The 24224-nt window shown below is 44.6% G+C and overlaps 1 protein-coding gene across 4 annotated transcripts in view; it reads right to left on the bottom strand.

Annotated features, from left to right (window-relative positions):
- Positions 1 to 24224, bottom strand: part of LOC119170787 (L-lactate oxidase-like) — a 59755-nt gene that overhangs the window by 8528 nt on the left and 27003 nt on the right. For 2 of the 4 annotated variants that reach the window (XM_037422043.2, XM_075886670.1), the window contains exons 2-6: positions 16502 to 16702; positions 12461 to 12612; positions 10411 to 10672; positions 4998 to 5119; positions 4219 to 4310 (exon numbers count right to left, since the gene is read on the bottom strand). In XM_037422043.2, coding sequence (XP_037277940.2) covers positions 4219 to 4310; positions 4998 to 5119; positions 10411 to 10672; positions 12461 to 12612; positions 16502 to 16683 — 810 coding nt within the window. In that variant the 5' untranslated portion in view covers positions 16684 to 16702. Of the gene's footprint in view, positions 1 to 4218; positions 4311 to 4997; positions 5120 to 10410; positions 10673 to 12460; positions 12613 to 16501; positions 16703 to 17319; positions 17932 to 22978; positions 23240 to 24224 lie in introns of those variants that run through there. The other 2 variants (XM_075886669.1, XM_075886668.1) reach the window with 2 other exon arrangements.

The following is a 24224-nucleotide window of genomic DNA, read 5'->3' as shown; positions in this document are numbered from 1 at the left end:
TAGTGCGCGCTATAGCTGTGTATGCCTGTACATTTGTTTCGTGCGGTCTTCTTTGTATTGTAGCAGCGTACTGCAAGTTGCGAGCTGTCACAGTTGTCAATTCGCACTCGTTCTGTGTGTTACTTTCAGGCATTTTTCGTGCTTGAGTAGCGCTTTGGAAGTTTCGAGATACTTGCCGTTGTTCGCGTGGCATTCCAACTTGTTGCTATTGTAGTCATTGCTACGCCTTCGTAGGCAAAACAGTCCCTTATTTTTAAGCGAAGCTTTTGTGGCTTGTTCCCAACTGCCATTAGCACCGGTCGCACGACGAAGTTAATCGCAAAGCGACTGATCACAAGGAGCCGCGTTTTTCGAAAAATATTCCGCTCAATTGGTCGCTGCCCGCTTTTTTAGGCGCGCGACTGCAGTGGCAAACCTTTTAACCAATCAAATTTGCAGAAACAAAAGGTCATCTTTTTTCACGGTCAACGCAATTCAAGCAGACGAGAAATGTGTGAGACGACGGGTACAGGTTGCACACAGGCGTGAACAGAGATTGCGTAAAACCGCTTTTTGATGACCAGTCACTGATAGAAACAGAGCGGTGTTATTAGGCGTGAACGACTTGTATCATATTTCAGTAAGCCGGCGTCGTACCATAGAGAAAGAAGAAGACAAGAGAGGACACTCCGCGAAACCTGGCCTCAGGAAGTGCGTCACGATTACGTAACCAGCTAGTGCTCTCATCAAACGTCAGAGGGCGCAAGCGCAAAAAAAAACAGTTATAATCAATGAAACAAAATTGTTTTCACAAAATAATAATTATACGCCCGAATTAGGTATGTTCTTTATACATAAAAACAATTTATTCAACACACCTTACGTGATTATTTTTCTTCAGTCGTACTGTCATAAACACCATCCACCCAGCGACAAGCCCATGCATGACTGGCAGCGAGAAGCTTTCGTCGCTTTCGACAACGTCGGCTGCGTCGGTGTTTTCGTGCGTGAGATAACAGGTGAGGCACGTTTTCAAGCGAAGCTTGTTGAATGACATGTTGTTGGTCTTGTTCGGTCATTTTTTTTTTCAGAAAACGGTTACACCTGTGCGAATAAGACACCATGAAACAAACATAGAAAGATGCACACACACACGTTGCGCTTCGTGTGTGCGAGTTTGTTTCTTACGTGGCGTCTCATTCAAGCAGTTGTAACCTTTTTCTGAAGCTTGTAAGGACTGGGAGGTTCGCTAAAAAGAAAGTTTGTGGCTCTATGCGGCGGCTAGACGGGAACATTGTGCAACGTATGCAGTATAGCAAAGGCGGCACGGCGTCAAGCCGAGGCGACGCGTGCTGCGTCTGCCACGGACGCGACCGTCTGTAGGCTGAGCATAGCTGGGCAGCTAGGTCATAGGCTCGGTGGCTCGGTGCAAAATATTGAGAAGCGTTCGCTGGGCCTCGCATGCTTCACGACACGTTTCCCGAAGGCTCGCAACACGAATAATTCTTGGTGTGCCGGAGGCAAATCTGGACTAGCCAAGTGGCCATTATCTTCGTTTCTTCGCTAGCCTTGTGCCACTAGTGCAAGCTGCCCACAAATTTTTTTGACGTTTCCAATATACTTTTACCGCACAAATTTTAACTACGATTTTTCTTCCCAATGTACTGTGCCGATACTGCGTACGCACGAAGGTGTTCTAAAGTTCCCAGGCCGCGATACCATTGCATTACAAGGGATAGCGGCCTGGAAACTTCTGAAGATCTTTGTACGTGGTCTTGACGTATATCTTTGTAAGTCAGAGTTTTATGGGTCAGAGATGTATCACTGGTTTTGTATTGTGCATCGATTAGCTAATCATTCAAAGGGGTTTGTTGGTTCCGCAGGCCGCTCGCAAGATTGTTCCGACAGCACTGTCTAAGGCACCGAACAAGCTTCACAAGACCCTCCAGAAGATGTCTCCGCCAACAGCTCCACGTCTGAGTGCCCTAGGGAAAATGGTGACTATGCTTTTATTGCAGCTGTTTTTAATGTGCTATTTTATGTTTAGGACATTCTGAGGAAACTATCCTCAAAAGGACACTACGTGTGCACTTACAAAATGTAAGGGTGGGCTCTCAGTGATTTTCATTTTTTTTGTGCATTGTCAACATTGTGAATGGTTTGTTTTTAGGTAGTGGAATCGAAAACTTTGCACCACAGAAAGTTGTGCACCTTGGGTCTGAAAGAGCGAGGAAAGTGCTCGTATGGGATTAGTTGTTCTTCGCTTTTACATCCATTTTTTTGTTTATTGCAGTGCGTTCCTGTGTGCCAGCGACAATGTCTCCATCAATGAAGTACAAGCAAACCATTAAACATCTGCAAGCCAAAGTAGCAGCACAGCGGAAAACTATCAAAAGACTGCGGAGACAGCCTCACCAAACTAACCACTCATTCGTTGCATACATTGTTTTGGTTACCCGCTATGAGGAGTAGGGACACTGTGTATTCGCTCGAAGTGATTTGCATAACCTTAAAAAGAGTGTTGGGTATCCTGTCTGTATTTTTGTAGCAAATGCGGGCGAACTGTACACTTTACTGTGGGTCGCTTGGTCAATGTGTATGCTTTATCTCTCCAGCTCAAGTAATATATCGATAACAAAACCGCTTGTTGAAATGTCTTCGAGCGGGTAAGGAACACAGTATGAAGTGGGCACAGTTCACGTTATCACGCTTTTTGTATTTTAGCTTCTCCTCAACCTCCTCATCTCGCCCACCAAAATTTTCAAAAGAATACCCAAACTTGTAGCGTTTGACGGGGCTGCGGATGCTGCCATTTTATTTTTATATAGCTTGTGAGTGATAACGTACGATGTAGAGCCTTTGTGAAAAATAATGAGCCAAAGTGGTTTCCTTCTGCTGTTTATTAGCCCTGTAATACCGCTCTCGTAACAACAATTAAGGTCCACAATTCTGGATAAGTGATGACTACAATCTATTTTAGCTCGCAAGCGTCACAGCAACACCCAGACGCAAATCACTTGGGATCTTAAGTTTTTGATGATAAGAAGAGCCACAAGACCTGCCAGTGTTTAGCATAAAGTCTGTCTTTCACGTAGTGAGCAAGCTGCAAAGCCCTACCTTTCTGAGGACAAGCAGGCATCAAGTCTGCTTTTTTTTTCATTTTGGGCTAGCTGTTCTTAAGCACAGCCAGCACACTGCAGCTTTGCCTTTCTGCTATATTGTGTCGTGTGGTTTCTGTGCACTCTTTTTTTCTATGCATTATTTTGGTTAACCCCAGGCGTGATTCGCGACTTCACTGCTGTGTATATGTCACTTCTTCCTTCTTCTTCAGCATTGTGCGCTGTGTTTTTTGCCATAGATCCTTACTTACCCACGGGCCCGGTGTGTCATACTTCACCAGCTTCTCGGCTTCTGCCAACTCTAGCAATGTGTGCGTTGTCTGTGTTCTCTCTGTATTTGTTACAATATTTGTTACAATTTATTTGTAAGGCGAGATGCATTTGTTGTCTACCTTTGTCATATTGTGCTTTTTATATTCTCAGACTCTACCTTGCCTTTGAATAAAACATTGCGGATACTCTGTCTCTTTGACTGATATATACATTGATCACTTGTTCCAAAAGAACAAGTGAACAAAAGAACAAGAACAAGCGCCATGAATAAAATCGTAGTGAGTTATCACTACCTGCATCTCTCTTTTTAATAACTTAATCGAAATAAAAATAAAAAAAATAAAAATTCAAAATTTGCGCCAGTGAAACCGAAACAGGAAGTGCACGCCACTTGCTCTCACCAACCACCAGGTGTGTTAGGGTCGATTGGGCCGCTGGGGTCTACGGGAGTGTCCGCTCTTCACCTTTTATTTCTCTATGGTCGTACGCAGCAAACGTGCAGCCGTCGAAAGTGCGCCATTCAAATGCGTATTTTCGTAGGTGCTGGTTTGCAGTAATTGACGCTCCCACAATCATGAAGTTGTCATCGAAAAGTCATTTCCGACATGCAAATCTGATACTTCAGCTGGATGACCTGTAGTGTCCCGCTGCAAATTTTCCCCTGGGTAAGAAAGCATGACCATTGTTTTTGTCTGTACTGGCTGCAGCGTTGCGCCCGTAAACACGCGGATGAATGTCCCTTTACCAGCATGGAAGAAGGACGCAGTTAGAAGGAATAATTTCTCAATTCGAAAGAAATGCAGTCTTATTGGTGCGAATTCGAAGACACACTTTACAGATACCGTACCGCTGCAGGAACGCCATCCATGTAAAGGCCACCGTGGTTGGACACGACGATTGCAGAGGCACCGTGATCGACAGCTTCTATCGCGTCTTCAGCTGCAAATTGATGAAGCAATGCATTTACAGGGTCACCGGCTGCGGAAGCTGTACAGGCTTTTAAGAATCCGTATCCATTTTTCAAACCATCGTGCCACGTGATGGCAAATTAACTAGTATTTCGTAGTTAACCAATTCCTCGCACATATCCAATTTATGAATTGTTGCCGTGAGCCTGCAAGGCATATGTCAACTTGGAATAGAATTTGGGGGAAGAGCCGATTTCCTGACAAGCCCCCAAAAGGTCAAAGCTCGCGAAACACGTGAAATACGAAGCTGACGAATGCTAACGGGCCTGAAAGCGAGATTGGGTGTATACAGACCAGCTTTCCTTAGTAACTGCATTGCACAGAGTTTAACGCTTTGTGATTGTCGGAACATGAAAATTCGCCGCTGACGCATTGAAAAGCGTAGTGCAGTCAACCGTGATGATAGGGACTGGAAGGCGGCGATTCACAAGCACGCAACTAGTCGCTGCACCCTTCTATCAATTTACACTGCGTTCTCGATATTTTTGTATACCGGATCCTCTGGAAAGTTAGAGTCACGCTCACTGCTGCAAGACATGCGTCATAAACTTCCGACGCCTATCTAAAGGCCGGTTACATCGCGAAGACCATCCAACGCCCTCACTTGCTTCATCACAAATAGAAAAAAAAGAAATAACAGATACTTCAAGCGTGTTACCTCTGAGAATACCCTTGATGACTATGGGCAGGTTGACTTTAGCGCGCAGCCAGTCGATGTCGGCCCAGCTCTGGCAGGCATCCCACTCATGACCGGGCGTGTCACCGCGAAGACGTTGGAAGCTGCATTGAGTAATTGAGTATTTTGGAGGTTGAATCCACTTGTCAACGGCCAGCCTGACTTTTATTGAATTAATTTATTCTTTAAAGGGGTCACCCGACGTCCCTGTAGCTTACCGCCCAATCACATTTCAACTAAATTACGTTGCCTCACAAATATGCTGTCTAAAACTGTTTCCAATACATCAGGTGTATACCTAGGTATACACCTGATGCATGTACAAGCTGATGCATGTACAAGTTGCATTATCGCACGAGAGAAGTGCAACTCACTCATTTGCCACATGCACATTGCAAGATAAACGCGAGGCAGCAGTGAGAAAATATTGGCTATGTGGTGCCTAAACGTTTTGTAATGGACGCGGCAAAGCAATAAGTATTTTTTTTTTCATTTGTCCTTTACCATAGTGTCTACACTTCATGGCACAGCCAGACTGTTGCGCCCATAGAGTTTCCTAAATTTAACTAGAGGGGACTCTGTCACTGCGATCGTTCAGCGACCATAGGAATGGTGGGTAGTACACACATTTGCCTAGTCTTCGTACTTGCGGGTGGCAAATCGTACTTGCGGCTATATTTATTGCTGCGTTTCGGTTTTGTTTTGAAAGAAGGATTCAACCCTTTTGAACTTCGTGAACCGATTTGGTTCGAAAGGTAGGTCTAAAAAGTAAGGTGGTGAGGCGCAAGCGCTGAACGTTTGCTGACTTTTGTTTCATGAGAAAACAGCTCCAAGCCACACGAACACACACGGAGCCAAAACCAGGCCAGAAGTACGAAGATTAGACAAATGTGTGTACTACGCATTATTCTCATGCTCGCTGAAGCGCCGTGCGTTGCAGCTCCCATAGACACTAGCGTTCCCTTTAGTGTATATTAGGAAACTATATGGTTGCGCCAGCATATCATAGCTGCTATATGCGGCCACAGCATATCCACTGCGCCAGCATATAGTAGCGACCAGCAGCGACCTGCGCGATGCGGCACATATGGTGGTCATAAGACACAGTAATATAATAACGGCCCGCTTACTGCGTAGTTGGCCGCAACATCCCGTCGAATAACAAGAGATTTTCTGCTGCTGTGGGTACGTGAATTTCATTTTCAAGCTGCGTGCATTCCCATAATATTTGACCCACAATTTTCAAGGGAGCCTCGACTGCCAATTCGTAATATTTTCTGACTATGCTCGAAAATCATTGCGGGGCCCATTTAAGTAGTTGCATTATGCTTGGACACCAAGAATGAGATCCACAATGCAGACGGTGTCATGTCTTTCCCAGGCCTTGTTTCTGTAAGCGGTGATGAAGATGAATACGCAACAAGCTTAAGTCCAAACTGTATATACCCTTATGTCCAAGCTTAGGTAAATATGCAGCCTTTCATACAACTCATGCGTAACAAAACTATAGGGATTCTCGCCCATACGACATATTCATTGTGCGTGGTCAGTTCAGCTATATTAGACACCTTGAGCTGGGAGTGGGCAAATATACTTTAGAATTGTTCCCGATGCAATACCTCGTGCTGCGGCAAAAAGTATTCGGAAAATAGATACCTATACGATCGCAAATATTGTATTCAGTACGATATTACCCATAATTTATCGTAACACGCTTCGATACATAGGCCTATTTGTTCTTATATAATGCGGGAAGGTAGGCTACGTTAGAGCCGGCTATCTGAACATCATGGCAGTAATGTACAGCATAAACACACAAACAAGAAAAGTCAAGAATAAAATATGGAAAAAGCTTACCAGAGGCACTACGTACATAGTATAAGTATACATTATAACACTTATGATGCATGAATGAGCACATTATGTATGGTCATAGTCCAGTTCATATATCGGGATAACATTGCGGATAGAGCCCGTACAAAATAGCGGCCACATACCGAAATTGCATAGGGGGACGCAAGCACATGACTTATGACGACAGTGACTATTATTTCCATACACAGATACACAAGGACACAGAGGAAAGAGGGAGAGAGCAAGCTGGCAACTGCCACCTGGAGGGGCACAACGCCTGCTCACTATTTCGGAGGCACTGCGCCATGTCGCCTGTAGGCAGACAGAAATAAGGTGCCTTATTCATTTTCCTCATGAACCACTAACAACAACACTATTTTGGGAGGAGGGAAGAAACAGAGGAAACAAAGATTAGAGGGGAGAAAGAGGAAAGAAGATGAGGAAGAGAAAAAAATGACGAAGAGTTCGACAAGTATGACTAAAAACACAAATAAATATCATAATAAAAAAGACCGTCTATAAACGGGTGGCTAGGTCCGTTTGGTTCATAAATGTAAGGAGAGCTCGGTGGGCCTGGTCGCGTCGGGAAGCACTACCACTCAGAAAGAGGTAGTCGTCTAGAGTCGAACACTTGAGTCCTGGGAATTTATATTCCCTAATCAGCAAAGACAGCTGCGTAGCAAATGTGGAACAGTGCACTACGAGATGCTCGAGTGTTTCGCAGGAGCCACAAGCTGCGGCCAACGGGCTGTCCACACGACCTTGACGGTGTAATCGTTCACGCACCAGCACAGAGCCCACTCTTAGTTTGTACAACAGCGCTCGGGAACTACGAGGCAAGCAGGTCATGACACAAAAAGCATGACACAGTTGTCACGTATGTCATCGAACTCTTTCGCTAACTCACTTGCGATGCATGACGACATGCCACTTGAGGCTTGGAGGTGCCATTTTGAATTCCTACTCACTGAAAATCCGAATTGTCAACCGCCCGATACATAATAACTTTAGCTGCAAGGAGATCACCAATAACATCCTTTCTGTGAGTGAACTTGCCTCAGTGAGTCAAGAAGAGAGCTTTTAAGGGCGATAAATAGGCATCAAAACCGCTCATAGTGAGAAAAAATAGATTTTCGAGACACTGGCCGGGATGGAATGGGGTTATGACTTTTAAATAAATAAAAAAAACGCCAGGCCTGCGCGGAAGGCGCAGCACAGTCATAGCGAAAGCTAGAAGAGCGGCCTTCCAGAGCCTTTTCTAAACACTCATTGGATAACTACTGCAAGCACGCTTGCTTGACACCCACTAGGGAATTAATAATACAGTTTTTGGGGTAGTAGGTCGGCATTCGCCATGTTATTTTTTGTCATTTTTCTGAGAAGCGTGGTATCTGCTAAACACTTGCAAGGAATTATGTGCCAATTGTCCATGCAGTGGCTCACGACGATGAGGAATTGTGGCTGAAGTCAATATGCGCCACAGTTAATAGGGGAACAAGAACAAGCTTTTGTAATGGGCTGGAGCATTGGACGGCCCACTCGTTACGCTATTCGCATTGTGCGACGACTGGTTGTTCTTTCGCTGTTTTAAAACGTTTTATAAGTCGTATTAATGCGATTGCTTTCCCGACACCAAGCCTGCTTAAGGGAAGTTTGCCCCCAAATCCCAAGATAGACACGCCGAGCCACCACGGTCGACGAGATCTGTCTTCCGAGAAGCAGCTGCTCAAGTGTGCAGTGTTGTCGAGACTTTTGACCCCGTTCCGGAGTGGCTTCCCGTTCTTGACGCTTGTGTGTGTTTGCCTGACTTCTGATGAAGTATGTTCTGTGTACTTTACTGGTGATAATTTCATTCACTAAAGAAAAAAATTACCGGTGTGGCTCAGTGTATTTATTAAAGTACTTGGGCAATCTTGATTTTGTCTTTATTGCCCAAGTACTTTAATAAATACCGTGAAAAAAAAACCGGTGTCGCTCAGTGGTAGAGTACTGGGCTGGCACCCAGAGGACTGGGGTTCGAAACCCGCTGTGCAATTGGTGTTGGGTTTTTTTTTTTTTTGCGTGAAGTGGTTACGGACACCGGAGGTGGCGGCGGACAACTGCGCGTGACCCTAGTTGTGATCTCATAGCAGCTTTTGCTGTAAACATGAAAAGTGAGCCGAGCAACCGTCTGCATCAGAGTGCGACATCTCAGAAGTAGCTCAGGAGGAAAATTACATAAAGAGGAAGTAAAAAGTACAGATAGGGAAGCAAAGCTTGAAAGAAAAGCAAGCGATTCAGGGACGGTTAGAGAAGTCCGTGGACGGGGCCCCGATTGGTGAGTGGTCGTCAAGTAGAGGACATCCTGGACAAGACAACCATCGGTCACGAAATCCGCCAAGCGACTGACACTGGCCGAGACCGTCCTCGGCACTTAAGGCTTCAAAAGTGTTCTCGCGTACTTTGCGGAACACCGGTTTCCACAGATCTTGGGCAGTGCCATATATTGCATTCGTCTTTCCTTTCTCTTGTCATTATTGCTGTGCTTTTACTGGTATATATATATATATATATATATATATATATATATATATATATATATATATATATATATATATATATATATATATATTATGTATTTTATATCATTTTTCACTTCCCTTACCCTTACCCTCAGCACAGGGCGTCCAGGTGGTGGGGGGGCGGGGGGTCTCAGAACTGGCTAATCTCCCCTTCTTTCCACATGTTCCTTCCTCTCCCTTAGCATGGGCTTGCAATGCGGGCGCACGACACGTGGTCTGTGTCATCTAAGGAACAGCAGATTAATTTTTGGACGCCTTAATGCGATATAGTTAGCTTCGTACGCAGAAAACTTTGTGAGTGTTATTGAGTACAATAATTTTCTCTAGTTGTGTCTTTATATGCGAAGCTGTTTAGAAGATGGTTTTTTATTGAATCGAAAAAAAGCTATCATCATTATAAACGGGTATGTGCTACCAAAATCGGGTAAATCCGACTACTCGCCGCAGGTCCACGAAAGATGAAGAAGGCTGCAGCTAGCCCAACAACAGGTGGCTGCGAAGTTACTGGGGCTGACCGAAGACCTCCAATCTGTACAACGAGAGAACACTAGGTAACGGAAAAGGTGACGGCATCTGCGAGGGGTCCCCGAAGCGATGTAAAGCCTGCTCCAACGATGATGTGTCCGTTGTCTATGAGAGATACGAACGCTTGGTTTCAGCCAAGCGTAACAACGACATATAGAATGAACCTATAGAACGAGCCAGCATCACTTGCGTTAAGCTCAGTTGAAAGAGTTAGAAGGAACTATATTAGTCTTCAAAATTGTCCAGTTTCACTGTTTCAAGCCTTTTGTGGCTAAGGGCAAGCTTCGTTAACTTTTTTTTTCGTGAAAGTGCGGCTCGTATTATGTACATGGGATGTGCTATACAGGCATTGAAACGAAGCTGTACAGGTTAGGAGCTAGCTGTTTCCGTATATTGTGGCAACAAATTTGAGTTGCTCTTCAATATTTGAATGAATATATGTTTATATCTCTCACACATCTCCGAAGGCTTCTGTGACCGGATCAATCACTCCGGGCGCTGCCTTGCGTCCGACAAGGGGGGCGTCAAGCGTCACGACCAGTGCCGCGAAGCCGCAACACTGGGCACGCAGAGCCTCGTCCAGAGTTATGGAGCGGTCTTTGCGGATGTCCAGCTGGGCCCAGAGGACGGCGTCGGGACCTGCTGCGGCCGCCATGTCTTCCAGTGAAGCGGAGTGCACCACGCTGACAGCCATCACTGTTCTTGCTTCTCGAGCAGCTGTCAAGTGAATATTAAAAAACGCGGTATTCACAACGAAAGCATTGCCCGCCCTGTTGTGGCCTGTATTCAGTGCTTATTTGTGAGCGTGATCACGCCACCTTAAATGGACGTATAGGCGGCGCACTTAAAAGCCCCGGATTTAAAAGTTTCTCGCCGCCATAATAACAACACATAAGAAGTAAACGAAAGAGTTCACAAATATATTTAGCAATTATTTCACCGCAATTTGTCTGTCGAAGATTTATCTTGTGGTACACCTTAACCCCAAAAACAGCAATCAATGAATACGGCTGATAAAAGAATGACAATCAAACCATTACACCACACTTACAATTCAAGTTATGGTTCATAGATGTATCCAGCTATCATTTCAACTGAGATGTCAATAAACAAGCCTCATTTGAGTCCTAAATACCCAATTGCATCGCTGCACCATGAATGATTACCCAAGTGCCTACGACAACCCGGTAAATTGAAAACATACAAATAATTTAATAATATGCTGACGAGCACAAAATGCTTTTCTGACCAGGGTTAAATAAACACGCTATCTCATACTCTGCCTGATATTATTGCAACAACGTGTCGGAAACAGAATCAGATTTTAAGGTCGTAAATATGGCACATGTCACTCTCGTCTGCGTGATGAAGCGCAAACGCCATAACGAAATATTCAGATGTTGACATCGTTGGCTTTCTTCTTTACTAGAGATAACAGTAACGAAATGCGGTAATTATTTATTTTTTATTAATTATTACGGTAATGAGTAACACGAAGGAAGCAATTTCAAGAAAAATGATTCTTTACTTTCTCGATTACTTTGCACTAAAATATCGCAAGCCTTCATCCCCTACAGCTTAAAAACTGACCTAAAAAGCAAATCAAAATAAGACACATGAATTAATGTGAGCGCCAATCTTCATGAATCAGGAGTCTTGCACGTTCGGTTTAACATCCCAAGACCACCATATGATTATGAGAGACGCCATAGTGGAGGGCTCCGGAAATTTCGACCACCTGGGGTTCTTTAACGTGCACGCAAATCTGAGCACACAGGCCTACAGAATTTCTGCATCCATCAGAAATGCAGCCACCGCAGCCGGCATTCGATCCCGCTACCTGCGGGTCAGCAGCCGAGTACTTTAGCCACTAGACCACCGCGGCGGGGGAAGTATCAGAAGTCAAACAATATTATCTGCCATCTTAATAAACGCACCTGTGTATAGAATGTACTTAAGATATGCATAAAAGGTACGTTGAAGTAACTTCAAAGCATTTTATTTGCTTTTCTAAAGTAATAAAAATGAAGTGTCATTGCACTCGTGTGGCTCTAATTTGAGATATTGTATTCTAACTATATTTCTCAAATTTACAAAGTCCATTTATCACACAATTTGATTACGTTGCCTGAGAGGTTTTGCAAACACTTCTGTTTACGATGAACAAGCCTAAAAATTCATATTAAAAAAGGTATAATAACAACAAATATGAGACATGTGAAACAGGACTAGCGCTGTATTTATCTGTCTCGTCTTTGTTGTTTGCGGGCTGTTTATTTACAATAAATGTGCCCCCCATGCTCAAGTTCACACGCTTTTTAAGCCTTAGAGTTATTCTAGTAAATGGAGTGTCCTATGGGTATATCATAAATGATCCGAAAGGTCACAAGGGTATACATGCCAAGATGGAGTTTTTTTATATATTATCTCCTTGTTTCCCACGTAAACACAACGCGAGTAAGCAAGCATGCTTCTTTGTGGAAGTAACGCTACTTGTCCGAATACCTCTCGCTACGGCAAGCTCGGCGTCAGGGTGCACGATGCAGTGGGCCGCCGTCGGAGCGATCCCAACAGGCATGGACACCACCCTGCCAAGCAGCGTCGTCTGCGTGTTCCTCTGCGAGGATCCCGAGAGAACCTTTGGTAGGAAGTGCCACCTGCAAAACGCATCAGCAGATTGAGCTACCGTAAGTGTCCTACACTGATCAATCTCCAGTCCTTTCGGTATAATTGCCCGTGATTTACTATGAGTTATTTTTTGACAGCATGTGCTCCGCTGCATGGTGCAGTGAGTGATGCCGTCGTGGATACGCTGGGGGTGGAATCTTGGCTGGTCATATAGCTTGCCGTTTGTGTGATTCCTTGTTGGGTTTTGTTCCTGGGTGTTCTCGTAAACCGGACAAGGTGGGCAGATGAATTCTCATCCTTTGCCATCATATAATGCTAATTTTTCTGCTATAATAAATGGGCGTTTCACCCTTGTTTAGTACCTTAGTCCAACCTCTCCTATACGAGAAATCGAACTCCTGGTGTTGTACCAGCAGCACGGGGTCCATCGAACCATAGAAATGGGTGGGGGTAAGTCTAATTATATGGTGAAGTGCTCAATTATTCTCGCAACATCTTCCCATTCCCTTATATTTTAGCATTTTTTGCCACTGAGACATCACTGTGACTGCTTAGAGTGTGGTAGACACGACTTTATGACGCACCCGCTCCCTTCTGATATCATTCACAAACTATTCTCACGTGAATACGTTCCCGTATTTCCTTACACAGATGTTTCAAAGAAGTATTCACCCGTGCTGCAGGCTACCATCACCTCTGAAATCGGTCAAGCTCGTACTCAGAGTGACCAGCTTTGGTGCCTGTGACCAACATACAATATCTAGGGATGACACAAGCGCTCATGACAAGCGTACGGTTTCATCCCCTGTTGAAATTCTGTGTTGTAGACAACGAACCATACTTGTGTTAAGATATCTGCTCGCCCGCTACCACATACATTATTTTTTATTTGTGCTAGGTTGGGGCGATACGAACGCGGCTATAGAGCAAAGGAAAACAAGTATCCGCGGAAGGAATCTAAACTGCTTGTACATATAAATGCTACTGAAATGGTTAAAAATAGACTAGTAATTATAGCTGTGTATTGCTTCTGGAGCCCACGCTGCAAGTGCTCTTGGCAAGCTGTGACGGAGCTTTCCTGCGTGCTAACGAAGCCACAAGTACGGCAAAAAAAAAAGTCATGAGTACCTCGCTGACGCCTGTCATACGTTCTTGTGAGGCCTGCGTTCTTAACTTCGTAGCTGGCGACTTCTAATGGCTTAACCTTTTAGTTCGAATGGCTGAAACCTTTAAAGCAGTTCTCTTTTTCTATGTAGACGTCGTGCGTGTTTGCTAGTAATATGGAAACATACTTTGATTCCAACCTAAAGGATATGATATGTGGGGTTTAACGTCCCAAAACCACTATATGATTATAAGAGACGCCATAGTGGAGGGCTCCGGAAATTTAGACCACCTGGGGTTCTTTAACGTGCACCCAAATCTGAGCACACGGGCCTACAACATTTCCGCCTCCATCGGAAATGCAGCCGCCGCAGCCGGGATTTGAACCCGCGCCCTGCGGGTCAGCAGCCGAGTACCTTAGCCACTAGACCATCGCGGCGGGGCCAACCTAAAAGGAATCGCGGCCTGTGTTGTTGTTGGAGTTTATAGTGTAAGAACCTTCGAAACTTGGTGCATCTTGTCGGACTCGAAGGGAGATTTTCAATATCTCATGTCACCCTTTTTCCATGAACCTAGTGAACAGTTAGTAGCTGAAATAAGGCATCTTCAACAACAAGCAATCGAGAAACAACACAGCATAGCGTATCAGTGGATACCAAGTCATCGCAGTATGTATGGCAACGACTGCGCTGATGAGGCTGCTAGATCTGCTCACGACGGTACTAAATACACTGCCATCCCGTTCTCAAGAACCGACGCACTTACAGACTTCGTTCGCTTGCACGTGATCTCAGACAAATACAACGGAACTCGACGATGCAGCGATGTTTTTTTTTTGTTCTTTATAAGATGGAATGATAACCAACAATTTGTATCGACGCAGTTTTTTTTTATCGATCGACAGAAAACTCACCCTTCGTAGTGTTTCTAGCTTCAGCAGTTCACCTAAAAAACACCAAGTTATTTTATAAGCAGTATTTTTCTATCTAAAAGGCTCTAAACGTGGATGTACGTGCCTTTACTCCAGAAGCACTGAGAACTGACAAAAATGCCGCTAGCCTTTCTTGCGATTAGCTGTCATCGTTCTGCTTTCGCGGGAGCTCTTGTAACCATGCTTAACCACCTCCATTTTGGGCCCTTCAATCATTTTTAGCATAACAAGCTGTTGCAATGAGATGACGTAACTTTATACACTTTCTCGGTATTTTTACTACGACCATCATGATTTCGACCACGATGTGTGCGCCTTGCCCAAGGTTGTCTGCGCCTGTGTCATGGGTGGCTCGTGCAGGCGTCGTTACTCTCTGGATACACGAGCCAACATAGTTTATCGAAAACGCCCTTAGGAGCATCATTTCTGAGACGAAGTGTAGGTATAGCAAAACTGTGTCGCTCCAAAATTTCATAATGACCTGTAAATTACATGCGCAGTTGCGTGAGCACGCTGAAGTTGCTCAAGACTCGCTGATGAACATGAGATCATTACGTCATGCGAAGGCAGCGCCACTTTAGTGCCTACTACTAACTACTGGCCTATGTGTACCTTTTCATGAAGTAATATCTTTTATAACATCTTTTTTGAAAAGAAATGAACAATATTTTAATATTAACAATGTCCACCACGTACAGCAATTAACTGTCACGTGACCAGACCAATGAAATCGCTTATGTCTTTCCGACCAGAGGCGTCGAAGGTGATTTTTCGCGACATTCAATGAAGAAATATGAATCCACGCCTTACGAAAAAAAGCAGGGTTGGCCTGAGTCAACACGTACAAACATCTTTCTATCAGTGACGTCTTCTCATTCTTGTTCTGGGTGGTTGTCAGTCCCCTTAAACAACTGTGACTGCCAAGAAATTTCATGCCGGTTTGACAATGCTCGTGTGCTGATTTACCAACGTCTTGTAGAGCAGCATCCCGACCAGCGTGTCGCAAGCGCATTGTTTCTTTCTGGTAATCGTGGTCGTAGACCAGCCCTGTTATACAAGCTAACAGTTGGTTCTGTGCCAGTGCACGAACGGTTATACCGTCAAGAACGTGCTGACAATCCGATATGTTCGTCATGTGGCTTCTGTGAGACACTACAGCACGTTATTTTAGAGTGTCCTACATTCGTTGTGTAGCGATCACTACTCAAAAAGGACTATGGACTGATTGGACTTAAGCGCGACTGCTTGACGACTGCTTGTTCTCAGGAAGATGTGCTTCGGGGCGTGACTAGGCTCATTGAGCCCTTTAAACTTCTTTTTAAAAACTAGGCATGGCGTTACGTTTATAGACATTTTTGATGTGACTATTTGAGTTTGCGTGTGTGTGATTTTTTTCTCACTTTACTCTTTTTTTCCTTTTTTTTGTTGTTGCCGCCTGCCTTCATTTCCTCTATGCCCCCCCCCCCTTCCCGAAGAAGCAAGCAGGCTTTGTGCCCCTATAGGTCGCAGTTGTCAGCCTGTTCCCTCCCTATTTCCTCTTTGTATTCGTGTTTTCTATGTGCACAAACCATATGATCAAAACGTGTGTATAGATAAGCCTATTTAGACTCAACTTCCCCAAAATCAATGTGCACTGTTAAAGCTTAATTGAACAGGATTTTAATCACGGCCCCAATCAAGCCACCATGTCGGTTGTTCGCACTAAGTCCTGTCTGAAGCACTGTTCATTCACACCATCCTAACCTACCCACTCCAGCTCACATGTTCAAATACAATGCTCACAAAATAATAGGTAAACGACAAAAAAAGATAAAGATAAAAGCAGATTCAACCAGCAGTGGCCGGGCAAGCAACATCCAGCGACACTTCTCGTTCTCACCCACCTCTCGAAGGCTCTGCGATTTTCACGCACTGTCAGGCCCCGGCCATATCCCGTCTGTACGAAGGTCTGCACCACGGGCTTTAGATTGGCCATGGCCAGCTTTTCAATGTCGTCGATGTCGGCAGGTGGTGGATTGGCATCATGCGGCATCGCACAGGAAGACATGCTCTCACCGTCGGCCATGATCCCTTGTGATTCAGTTCTGTGGGAAAACAAAATCGTTGCAACGGACAAACAGCTGTTTATCTTTCTGGTCTGATAGAGCCTTGGAGAAGCCCCGTGTAGATCATGCATGTGATAGCCCCATCTCTTCTCTGATTCACGCGAGATACAAGAAGTGTTATCTATGCTAGAGTGCATCAACAACGTGCAGCGATAAACTGTAAAGTGCTGCGAAGAGCGAGGCTGCGGTTACTTTTGCCAACCTTGAGTGTTCTTTGGAAACATTTTGTCGGCGAGGTCTCCTTGAATAAGTTTGTACGTCAAGAACAAGTAACGACAACAACTCTTCAATTATGTCTATTTAGGTCCTTTTACATAGCTTTGAGTTTCATTCATTGCCGATTAGATAAAGGCATACGTTGTTCATTTGCCTGCTGGAAGTGACACTGCTGAAGCAGATCTTCTGAATGGGTAAGAGAAAACGGTAGTTAATCCACACTATGTATGCCTTAAGAGTAATGTACACAAAATGGACGTGTCACTCTTGGGATCAAAATTTAAAGTTTGTGCAAGGTTGATTACAGCATTACACTACATGTATGGAACATTATACAGCCACTGATTCTGGATGCTGAAGTATACTGAAGAAGAACGTACAGCGCGAACACAAGACGGGAATACTAAAGATGGGACACAGACAAGCGCTGACTAGCAACTGAATTTTTATTAACACAGAAGCGGAAAATATATACGGAAAAAACAACAGAAACAAGAAAACTGAAAAAATTACAGCATGACAAAGATTCTTCCATGTTATTGTTACACGCGCTCTTCTAGAAAAGATAATTCTTTGGCCGATAACCCGATGGAAGCCATGCTGATGCATAGCGACCCTTCTTTTGCGATATGAGCGGCTTCAATGATTTCACGAGTACGCATGTCCTGATGTCTGCCGATGATTGTTGTTTCTTCAAACAGGGGTGTGCAACCACAGGAACTGCAATGAATGGCCAAAAAACCTTCTTTGGCGTTGCGCACATTATTTTTGTGCTCTCGGAGGCGGTCATTTAGACACCTTCCAGTTTGGCCTATATAACAACACCCGCATGAAAGTGGAATGCGATAAATGACATTATGTGAACAATCTAGAAATTTCTTACGATGCTTGGTAGTGCACTGGCGTTTCCTTTTTTTGACAGGACAGGTGACACGTGAAAGATATGACAATTTGTGAGGTGCTGAAAAAACCACTCGAACGCCGCACTGTTGCCCTATTTTCCTGAGACGATGTGAAATGTTATGCATGTATGGTATGACCGAAATCTTCTTGCCTCGACCGGTTTCCATGCTTGCCTGCTGAACATTTTCCTGGCAGCTTTTCTTCTTTTTTCTGTAAATTACTTCCGCTACCGATGTGAGCAGCTTATGTGGATAACCTGCTGCTTCGAGCCGACGAATCTGCGCCAAGAAACTTCTAGTGACAACGTGGTGACATGATTTATCTAATGCGTTAGAAAGACATGTTTGAACAATGCTTCGCTTGACTAATTTTGTGTGTGACGATGTGTACGGCAACAACGGTTTTTGTGCTCGTGGTTCGTACATCCAACATGAATGTTGATTGGCAAATGTTAGTCTGAGATCTAAAAAACGAATGCTGTTGTCTTCTGGCATTTCATGTGTGATACACAGCGGCGACAGGCACTCTTTAAATAATGATATGAGGTGACTTGTTGCAACTTGAAAGTTATCTGCATTGCGCTTGAGAATCACTAGATAATCATCTACAAAACGGAAGGTTTTCAGAACGCTGCTACCATTGAGCCGTGCGTTAAGAGCTCTGTCTAACTTTGCTAGATAGAGGTCACTCAACAGTGGGGCAATGCATGAGCCTATAGACACACCATTCTTTTGAAGAAAAATTTCATTGTTCCATTCAACATAGGTAGATTTAAGGTAAAACGAGACAAGGTCAAGGAAAGCACCGCCACTAATACAAGTCGTGTTCTGGAATGCTACGGATCCAAATTCATCGATGCATTCTTCGATACATGAAATTAGTTCTTTGGATGGCAGAGAATAATACAAGTCTTTCACATCGATTGAAAAGGCGGTGAGCTGTTCGTTCGGGTTTTTGTTGATGAAGCTTATGACCTCTTGCGAATTACGGATGAGGAAAGGATCATCAATTTTGAGCAGCTTCAAATTTTGTTGAATGAAACTCGCTAGTGCTTTCTGCCACGTTCCTTTTTCTGAAATTATTACGCGAAAAGGCCACATTTGCCAATCAACATTCATGTTGGATGTACGAACCACGAGCACAAAAACCGTTGTTGCCGTACACATCGTCACACACAAAATTAGTCAAGCGAAGCATTGTTCAAACATGTCTTTCTAACGCATTAGATAAATCATGTCACCACGTTGTCACTAGAAGTTTCTTGGCGCAGATTCGTCGGCTCGAAGCAGCAGGTTATCCACATAAGCTGCTCACATCGGTAGCGGAAGTAATTTACAGAAAAAAGAAGAAAAGCTGCCAGGAAAATGTTCAGCAGGCAAGCATGGAAACCGGTCGAGGCAAGAAGATTTCGGTCATACCATACATGCATAACATTTCACATCGTCTCAGGAAAATAGGGCAACAGTGCGGCGTTCGAGTGGTTTTTTCAGCACCTCACAAATTGTCATATCTTTCACGTGTCACCTGTCCTGTCAAAAAAAGGAAACGCCAGTGCACTACCAAGCATCGTAAGAAATTTCTAGATTGTTCACATAATGTCATTTATCGCATTCCACTTTCATGCGGGTGTTGTTATATAGGCCAAACTGGAAGGTGTCTAAATGACCGCCTCCGAGAGCACAAAAATAATGTGCGCAACGCCAAAGAAGGTTTTTTGGCCATTCATTGCAGTTCCTGTGGTTGCACACCCCTGTTTGAAGAAACAACAATCATCGGCAGACATCAGGACATGCGTACTCGTGAAATCATTGAAGCCGCTCATATCGCAAAAGAAGGGTCGCTATGCATCAGCATGGCTTCCATCGGGTTATCGGCCAAAGAATTATCTTTTCTAGAAGAGCGCGTGTAACAATAACATGGAAGAATCTTTGTCATGCTGTAATTTTTTCAGTTTTCTTGTTTCTGTTGTTTTTTCCGTATATATTTTCCGCTTCTGTGTTAATAAAAATTCAGTTGCTAGTCAGCGCTTGTCTGTGTCCCATCTTTAGTATTCCCGTCTTGTGTTCGCGCTGTACGTTCTTCATCATGCAATACCAACTAGCCCAAAGTTTCACTCTTCTAAGCTGAAGTATACGGTCCACATAGGAGAGGAACAAGGACCTATTAATATGAATAGGTTGCAGTTGAAACAACCTTCGGAAAGGGGCCAGCTGACCATAGTGCTGCATTTTCCCCCTAACTCATACTAAAGCACATTTCGAAGGGCTTAATAAAGGTCATCTATCCATTCAATAATGGAGTCACCGAACAGATGTTCGGCGACTCCATGAAAGGCTTCATTTTTTTTCATTAAAAAACACTTGCTCGTGGAGACTAAAAAAAGGCGTCAGAAGTTTGCAAGTGACCTGAAAGTTTCAACATTATTCAATATAGTTCAGTGCATTTTTTTTCGCGAAAGGCATATGTGCAACAATGTGCACAATGGCGTCGTGTGCAAGCAAATCTTGGCCTTTCCCGGCTGCGGCGGCTGCATTTCTGATAGAGGCGGATATGTTGTAGGCCCGTGTGCTCAGATTTGGGTGCACGTTAAAGAACCCCAGGTGGTCGAAATTTCCGGAGCCCTCCACTACGGTGTCTTTCATAATCATATGGTAGTTTTGGGACGTTAAACCCCACATATCAATCAATCAAATCTTGGCCTTTGCTAATTCACTGCTTTTCGCCACCTATGCGGCTGGTTATTGTGTGATGCCAATCATGCTTGTGTTGGGAGAAGCAAACTTCATATTTATAACTACACGTGTCGCTCGAAGAAACGTATGCATACATCTCTTGAGACATGTCTATGAATTTATTTGAGCCAAGCTCAGATTGCAGGATTAACCATATGGGACTTGGACGTTTCAGCAAACTTCGCTGCGGTAAAAAATCAACAATTTCAGCTTTCAAACCTACAGATGCAACAACACCCCTGTTGCTTATGTGAGGTGTGTGTGGGTATTGTTTGGAAACAAGAAAAAACGCCAGGTCTGTGTGGAAGGCGCAGCACAGTCACAGCAAAAGCTAGAAAAGCGGCCGTTCTGAATGGAATGGAATGGAATGGAATGGAATGAGAACACTTTATTTGAGTCCTGCAGGACGCGCTTAGCGCGTAGCGGGCGTCTCTTTTTTTTTCAAAACACTCATTGGGCAAGTACAATTGCTATACTGCAACACTATACTGCAAGCACACTTGCTTGATACCCACTAGGGCATTAATAATAATTTTTGGGGTAGTAGGCCCGCTTTCGCTATGCCATTTTTCATCATTCTTCTGAGAAGCGTGGTATCCGCTTAACGCTTGAAGGGAATTTCGTGCCAATCGTTCACGCAGTGGCTGACGACGATAAGAAATTATGGCTGAAGTGGGTATGCACCACAGTTATTAGGGGAGCAAGAACAAGCTTTTGCATAGGGTTCGGGCATCGTATGGCCCATTCATTATGCTATTCGCATTGTGCGACGACTGGTTGTTCTTTTGCTGTTTTAAAATGGTTTTTAGGTCATATTAACGCCATTGCTTTCCCGACATCAAGCCTGCCCAGAGAAAGTTTGCCAACAAGTCACAAGCACCGGCGTAGCTTAGTCAGAATTCGTTTTTTATTGTCTTCCACATTACATCCCAAAAATACGCTCCCTCCCAGCAATGCGAAAAAAATTGTGGTCAGTAGTTTCTGGCTTCCTACAAATCAGACAGTCTGGCCCCCAAGGTATAAATACATCCCGCTCTTCTAGAAATACCTTGACGAGCAAAGTGCTGGTGTGAAGACTAGAAAAGAAGGACTTTGTGGCAGCAGCCACTTGCATTATTTTAACCCTTTTTAGCACATCCTGTCCTTGACCTTCACTATATATGGCCCTGTAGATTGGAACGGGTAAAATTGTATCACAAACATCTCTGTACAGCTTTTTCCGTGACACTGAAAATAAGTACTCATTGTAAAATGTGACAGACAAAAAGCGGATACTTAAGATCACCTCCTTGGGATATCCGCGGACAGGGCCATTCATGTGATCTGTGTCCCCTACATATCCAGGTAAAGTTCTTGTGAGCCTCCGTTGGCACACCGTACGCAGGAATGAATTATTCACGTTGCGAAAAAATAAGAACCTGTTTAAGAGTTGCCTTATGAAAAGGTGTGGTAGTCCCACACCACCTTTTTTTACACGCCTAAATAAATTAGTTCGACTGCATCGTTCCCAACTTGAAGCCACCATGAATATCGCGAAGACGCGCTGGAATTTCTGCACATTGGCCCGTGAAGAATGCAACACTTGCATCACGTACCACAGTTTCCAGAGAAAGAACGAATTGCTAACCGTAGCTCTCGATTCCCCTGTGACCCGATAGGTGACTCTTCTACGACCTACTCACCCTCAACTGAATTTATCGTGCCTGTTCTTGCCAATAGTCCTCATTGTCTTTGTAGTGTTCTAGTGACAGCCCTAAGTATTTGGCAGGCGACGTCCCCCACTTCACATTGGCGAAAAATTACGGGTGTGGATGACCACTCTCCGTGCCAAAAACTCAAGGACTTTCTCCAGTTCACCCGGCTACCATTGGCATTGCTGAAACTCTTCCCTACAGTGATAACCTCTACCACACTTTCTTTGTCTGTGCAACAAACTACGACATCATCCGCATATACCAGAATTTTACCTTCTTGTGTCTGCAACCTAAAACCATGAATGCTGCTATTTTCACTTATAGCTAAGCATTACGTTTCTATATAGATAAAAAGAGCAAAAGAGGACTAAGCAGGCATCCCTGACGGACGGAACGCCTAATGCTAAGGGGGGCCCCTTAACGTATTATAAACTACTAAACGTGTCAGGGGATTCCGATATGCCAAAGCCACACCATTTCTGATTACCAAACCAACATTCACATGGTCTAGTATGGCAAGAAGCAGGACATGAGAGAAACAGTCAAACGCTTTTCGAGATCGAGCTGCAGAATCGCTACACAAACTACCCTGGCATCGCAACACTCGAGAACGCATGGCGGGCCCGTATGACAGGATTTCACTGTGATACAGATGCACGACCCGCAAGAATGTACTTTCGAGAGTGTATGGTGCAATTCGTGGAACTTACGAAAACACGGGAGTCAGTTCCTGTGTGTTTGTCGAAGGTGGAACCTCTGACAGCTCTTAAAAAATTTTGAAGCTAGTTTCTACTCAGTAGGACCACCACCACTTCTTTTCGCGACCTTTACGGCATTGTTCATGTACATAGTGTCTGGAAACAGGCAATAATGCAAAAGGCAAAAAAACGGCTTAGCTCAGTGGTAGAATACTGTCACGGGGTCGTGACGTGGCCGAATACAGGAGACTTCTTGTTGGGATTAAACTGTTTATTTGGGCGAACCTGTGCCCGGTAAACAGAAAGTCCAATTACAGCAGCAGTCTCGCACAGATAGCAGTCTCAGACTGATAGCGGCGAACGGAGCGTCGGCCTTCGATCAACAACTGACAAGCGGCGAAGCGCGTCGGCATCTATACTCCCGCTGTCGAATGTTCTGGCGCTATCGCTGGCGGCGGCGTACGTTCCAGAACAATCTGTAGCGTTCGCACAGTGGGTGTGATCTTATCGAAATGATCTACTACAGCCCGGAACCCTCTCGAAAACTGCAGGCGCGGTTTGCGCTGAGAATCGTGTGGTGTTTTGGGACGATAACAAAAACTTGGGAAATGGAACGTGGCATTGCCCCCCTCTGAAAAAGACATCGTCTCGATGCTTTAACTAAAGATGAAGGTACAATAATAATGCAAGAAGGTACAATGAGTAAATTACGATACAACAACAATACAAAAAAACACTGTTTCAGTTTGTTAACGCCCATGAAACGGCTTGAGGCGTGCGACATGGACAACTTCAGGTCGCGATCGGCGTCGTTGAGAGTTCGTGATGCCGTCGGGGAAAACCTCGTAATCAAGTGGGCCGAGACGTAGAACCACCCTGTACGGTCCGAAGTACCGTCGCAGAAGCTTTTCACTTAGTCCACGTCGGCGTATCGGCGTCCACACCCAAACACGTTCACCGGGCTGGTATTCCACGAAGCGTCGTCGAAGGTTGTAACGGTGGCTGTCGGTCGTCTGTTGATTCTTGATACGGAGCCGCGCAAGCTGTCGGGCTTCTTCGGCGCGATGAAGGTACTCGCTCACATCGAGGTTTTCTTCGTCGGTGACGTTGGGTAACATGGCATCGAGCGTCGTTGCCGGGCTCCTTCCGTAGACCAATTTGTATGGAGACATCTGCGTCGTCTCCTGCACCGCCGTGTTGTATGCGAAGGTCACATACGGAAGAATGGCATCCCACGTCTTGTGTTCGACATCGACGT

Source organism: Rhipicephalus microplus, chromosome 2, assembly GCF_043290135.1.
Source record: "Rhipicephalus microplus isolate Deutch F79 chromosome 2, USDA_Rmic, whole genome shotgun sequence".
Classification (NCBI taxonomy): Eukaryota; Metazoa; Arthropoda; class Arachnida; order Ixodida; family Ixodidae; genus Rhipicephalus; species Rhipicephalus microplus.
Note: the sequence above shows the minus strand (reverse complement) of the source record. Positions and strands in the feature narration are given on the sequence as shown.